At 39.4% G+C, this 5,740-nt stretch overlaps 1 protein-coding gene across 7 annotated transcripts in view; it reads right to left on the minus strand.

Annotated features, from left to right (window-relative positions):
• The window catches only part of ITPR2 (inositol 1,4,5-trisphosphate receptor, type 2), a 401,602-nt gene that overhangs the window by 340,732 nt on the left and 55,130 nt on the right, over positions 1-5,740 (minus strand). For 5 of the 7 annotated variants that reach the window (XM_014544263.1, XM_014544264.1, XM_014544265.1 and 2 more), the window contains exon 4: positions 4,831-4,989. In XM_014544263.1, coding sequence (XP_014399749.1) covers positions 4,831-4,989 — 159 coding nt within the window. Of the gene's footprint in view, positions 1-3,281; positions 3,397-3,639; positions 3,726-4,830; positions 4,990-5,740 lie in introns of those variants that run through there. The other 2 variants (XM_014544267.1, XM_014544268.1) reach the window with 2 other exon arrangements.

Genomic DNA, 5,740 nt, shown 5'->3' on the forward strand with positions numbered 1-5,740 from the left:
CACCCCCCAGCCGGCCTCTGGCCAGAGGCCCGCCCACCCTCTCTCTGCGGTCCGGGGTACGCAGGACGCTGGGGCTCGTCGCCTGAGGGCAGATCCAGCCGGGCCGCTTGGCCACCGCTCCCCCCAGCAGGGCTGACAGGAACGGACACTCCAGCAGTGGGGCTGAGGGGACTGGGCGCCACCATCTTGTGGCTATAGGCGCCTCCATCTTTGTGATGGAGTGGCAGTTAATTTGCATTTTACCCTTTTATTAGATAGGATACAGGAATCCACATTCACACATGGTACTGTGCTCACATATCTGGAGATTCAAATATGACAGAGATGCCTGGTTTGCAGAAATAGCTTCTAAACATCACCCTGCCTTTCAAGTCATCATTAGTCAGATGATGTGACACACAGACCCATCATAGAAACTCTCTGTGTATAGACAAGGAGAGAGCAACAAGAAACAGTGCTGAGGGAGATGTAAATGGGGCAGAGCTGGGTTATTTTTGTGTAAAAAAAGAAGGAAGGGAAGGGAGTAAAAGTATATGCATAAGAAACGCTTCTCGTGGTTAACTGGAAGAGGGGTGGGAACTGGGGTGATGGTAAAAAGGCTAGAAGACATTTCACAATATATCTTTATATTATTTTCCATTTTGAACCATGCATTGGTATTTCTTAAAATTAAGTATAAACAAGAACACATAAAAGTCAACATGATGTAAACATATTCCCAACATCCTCAAAAAAAGAGACACCACTGCCCTAACCGGTTTGGCTCAGTGGATAGAGCATCGGCCTGTGGACTGAAGGGTCCCAGGTTCGATTCTGGTCAAGGGCATGTACCTTGGTTGTGGGCACATCCCCAGTAGGGGGTGTGCAGGAGGCAGCTGATGGAGGTTTCTCGCTCATCGGTGTTTCTAACTCTCTAACCCTCTCCCTTCCTCTCTGTAAAAAATCAATAAAATATATTTTTTAAAAAAAAGACACCACAACTTGTTATTGCACATGACCCCAAGGCAGCTCTAAGTCTCGGCCACGTGCAAGGCCGAGTAGTCCTCCTTACCATAAACAGTGGGACTGACTCCACAGCCTCACGGGGCTGCATCTGGTTTTCCAATTTCTTAAAGAACGTTGGGTCTGGTTTACTCTGTCATTCTTATCTGAACCAAAGTAAATATTAGCCAATAAGTTGCTAAATGTAATTCTATATTTTAGCTATGTTCTTCCAAATAAAAGAATGCTTTTGGTTACACCAATATTCACTGCTCTAAGTCTTACTATTTTACTATAGTTGTTTGTAAGCTTTGAGCCAATCCATATGTTATATGTACTTTAAAATAACACCCATTGTGACTTACATATTTTTTAAATATATTTTTATTGATTTCAGAGAGGAAGGGAGAGGGAATGAGAGATAGAAACATCAGTGATGAGAGAGAATCATTGATCAGCTGCCTCCTCACGAGCAGGGATAGAACCCGCAACCAGGCATATGCCAGGACCAGGAATTGAAATGTGACTTCCTGGTTCATAGGTTGATACTCAACCACTGAACTACCTCGGCCAGGCACAACTTATATATTTTTAAGAGACCAGCCACATAACCAAAATGTTGCAAATTCTAAGGTTTCATAAGAACAGTATTCACGAGGAGAATCTAATATTAATTCATTGATTTCCAGGTCATGTTCCTGATGATTACTTTGACTAACCAAGCTGAATAAGACTTTCAAATGAAACAAGCAGTATGCCAATCACAAGAAATAAAAAGAACAGTAAGAGGTGAATGGAAGAATACAAAAGAGGGTAAGAAATAGTTCCTATTTTCAAAGAATACACAACTACTTAGATAACTTGGTAAATATAAACTGTGGTGAGATTCTCAGAAGAGTGCAGCCTGGGGCCTGATCCACTGACGAAGTCAGCTGCCTTCTGAGAAGCTATCTATTGAATACAGAACTTGAGGATAAAGTCATTGTCTGCCACATCACATTTGCTCTAGTGCACAAACATCTAAACATTTTCAATTCCAAAAGCACTTCTATTGATTCTACATACCAGCCAGGTAAGATTCAAGCTGGGATCTTACTGAATATTAAGAATATTCTAATGCCATTAGCAGCTACCCTTCTTTTGAAGTGGCACCTGGTATGAGGAAAAGAACCTTGCAGTAGAAAGCAAAACCATCAGTCTTAGTCCTGCCTTGGCTATAAATCTAAGGTGTCCAGTTTTACAAAATAGCAAAATCTACTTGCTATTTGAAGAGTCTCTTTCCCTAAGAGTTGAATTTTTCTCTTGATTGAAAAAGGCCTATCCTTTTCTCACTTTTAAAATCTACCATCATGGTAAAGAACTAATGTCTTCTTAGATCAAAGTTGAAAATGAAAAAACCGACTATTCAATCATGGGAAGATGAATGAAAATAAAATATTTATGTACTCTGCTCAAGGCCGCCCCCAGGGACTTTCTAGCTACTCAACAGCAAGCAAGGGCTTCTACACAGCTGGAAGTTGAGGAATCCATGAATCTATTTTCTCCTAAAACTATCCCATAATTCTTTAGACATATGACAAAGGTACAGAAACCACTGCTTTTTGAAGATATAAGCATTTTTCTCCCCAGCCTCATTCTTGCATTTCATTTCAGTAACCAAACATCTTGTTGGATACTTATAACCTAAAAGTAATTGCTAAATAGTAAAATATAATTTTAAAGATCCTTTGAACCTTGAAATTTCCTCTTCTAAGTTTAATATGAATTTTTTTAAAAATCAGTAAATATTAAACCATTTGTTGTGAAGTGACAGTATCTGCATTTGCCTCCAATAAAATACTGTAGACTTAATATTTTAGAAAAAATGCTGCCTATTCCTAGGGAAGAAAATAAGCATTATAGTACAACTATTTATGTGGCAAATGCAGGGTTGTGGTTGTGCTTATGCTTTCACGGCATCCTCCATCACACACAAAAGCTACACGGTGGTGAGCAACGACAGTGAGCCATTTCAGCAGACAGCAATGCGGGAGGTTGTTGTAGCCATGCTTTACGGAGCACATCTATAGAAAAGGATTTCTACGGCACCGAACAATTACAATGTCCATTTTAACCAAGACCTAGTGTTTGGGTGGTGGCTTGTTTTTATTTCCGCAATACAACTAATTATTCCAAATAGTTCATTACATTCAACTCTCTGTTGGCCCCATAAAGGCATTTGGAAGCAGAGAAAGAACAGATAGAATAAATAAATAAACAGGATAGAATGCATTTTTAAAATCTACAGCTAATCTATTCACCTGGTATATCCAATCATTTCATCGCATTCCTTCAGAGCTTGAGCTCGTGTTTTGTCTGTTTTGACATTTAATTTTCATGGGCCTCCTAAAGACAGGGACACTACTCAGTGCGGGGCTGGAGAGGGGAACAAGCAAAACAAGGAAGGGAATAGGTTGTTCATAAACATAATCAGCCCCTGAATAATTGAGAGTTGATTGTAATTAACTACCTATTCAAAGTAAATATATGTATCATGCTCACAGCACACATCACTTGATGCCAAAAGAAAAAAAAAAGGTAAGACTTGTTTCTTGAGGAATCAACACAAGACTTAAAGTGCATTACATCCCTGCATGCCATGCTGCACCCGAACCTTACCTAGGAGGACATCACCAGATAATTTATTAACAAATTAAACCATGAAGCTTGCATCCTGTGGAATAGACTTTGTACTTCAAAATTCACTGGAAAATAGATTTGTTATAAAAGAAGACATTTCTAAGACAAGAAATATCCAACATATTTAAAATATAATTGAGAAAACTATCAGAATAATTACACATTTATATTGTTCTGAACTTATAATGTGGTTTTTTTTATCTCAACGATTTTTTCTTAATCACTTGACCCAATATTTGTGGGGTATTCTATTTAGGAAACTTATTCAGTATTGACTATCAATCAGCATGTATTGAGCATCTCCTATGTGCTAAGGACTATCACCTGCTGCTTTATTACACATAAAACATCTTACTGTGGGTCTAATTCAGCGGTTCTCAACCTGTGGGTCGCGACCCCTGAAAATACATCCTGCATATCAGATATTTACATTATGTTTCATAACAGTAGCAAAATTACAGTTATCAAGTAGCAACGAAAATAATTTTATGGTTGGGAGTCACCACAACATGAGGAACTGTATTAAAGGGTCGCGGCATTAGGAAGGTTGAGAAGCACTGAACCATTTCACGTAATTTTTATTTTCTCTACTCCGTAAACCAGCACAAAATTTAGCAACTGCCAACATTTACAGGAAACAATATGCCCATGTTCCACAACGTAGGTTCAATGCCATCAACGAGCAAGGGCCAACCTATAGCTCCTCATACATTACACATCTATTAAGATGTATTGACTGTAGACAGTAGACCGTAGAGCCAGTGAACAAAATACCAGCATGGTTCACTGTGTTACTCTATTAATTCAGAGGAGCAGACATGATGTGCTAGGCAGAGTTCTGCTTCCTTACAGCCAGGCTCCCTCCTGATTAGGCAGAAACGCAAACCCCACCTCTCTCTTCTAAAGCACAGCCAACGTTAAGGTTACTTAAGTTCCCTGACACAAATTCGAGTTGGAAGGTGATATTATATTAATTTAAACTTTGTCCTTTTAAAATTCCTGAGCATAGTTTGTATGACAAATAAGTGCTTTTAACCTATTAAAGATAGGAATATAAAATCATAGGTGAAGACTGAGAACTCTAATTCCTTGTTACTTTATGGGTTCTCTCATTAAGGATTATTGTCTTTATGAATGCACTGTTATTCTCTGAATTGTATATGTACTTACATTGTCCCCCTCGCTTCTCAGCTTCCAGAAGGGATGGATGTAAAACCAAGACCCTTCATTTCCTGCAGCGTCCAAGGACACGCGCATGGCATTCTTCTCAAGCAGAGCAGGTAACCTCTTGTTGACAGTCAGGTACTTGTTGCTCTTTATATGCAGTAGCTGTAGGGAAAGGACATGGGTTACCCCTTATTCTAGGATCTCCTCTGTTAAATACATGTATACATTCATGCACATATCATGTACCCACATAACAAGGTACCCATGAAACAAAAACTCCAAACTCACCAGCTTTCCAATTTGACTTCTTTGGGTTCCTCCTCACCGCCACCCCCACTTCTGCTTCATAATGAAGTGGGTACATGAGGAAAACCAGGAAACACCTCTGACTGATTTTCATCTCATTATAAATAATAAAATAAAACCAGGCTTTCCAAAGGGACCTGGAAGTTCCCCCAAACCACATTCCTGCACAGCCACAAAAACAGACCACTCTAAAGAAAAACCACAAAACTAAAATAATGTACAGACCCACTTAGTATTAATAACCATCCCTGCCCACAGACATCCCCAACCCTTCCTCTGTCAGGAGGCAGATGGCGCAGTCTACACGGGCTGCAAAACTTCTACGGATGCTGAGCCACCCCTTCTCAGATGAGCCCGGAAGCGCCATTTCTTGGATTTTTTTTGCATTGCATGAACAAAATTTTTCCAAAACATTATTTTACTGAGTAGGAAAACTAAAACAAATAACCTTCCTCTCTATTATTACGATCGTTTCAAAAATGAATGTTATTTAAATACAATATAAGAAGGAAAATATCTCAAAATAAAGAGCAATTCTTTTTTTGTTTTGGTGAGATATTTTTTTGTTAATTTTAGAGAAAGAGGAGGGGGGAGGAAGGGAGGGAGG

The sequence above is a fragment of the Myotis brandtii genome, unplaced genomic scaffold (assembly GCF_000412655.1).
Source record: "Myotis brandtii unplaced genomic scaffold, ASM41265v1 scaffold358, whole genome shotgun sequence".
Lineage (NCBI taxonomy): Eukaryota > Metazoa > Chordata > Mammalia > Chiroptera > Vespertilionidae > Myotis > Myotis brandtii.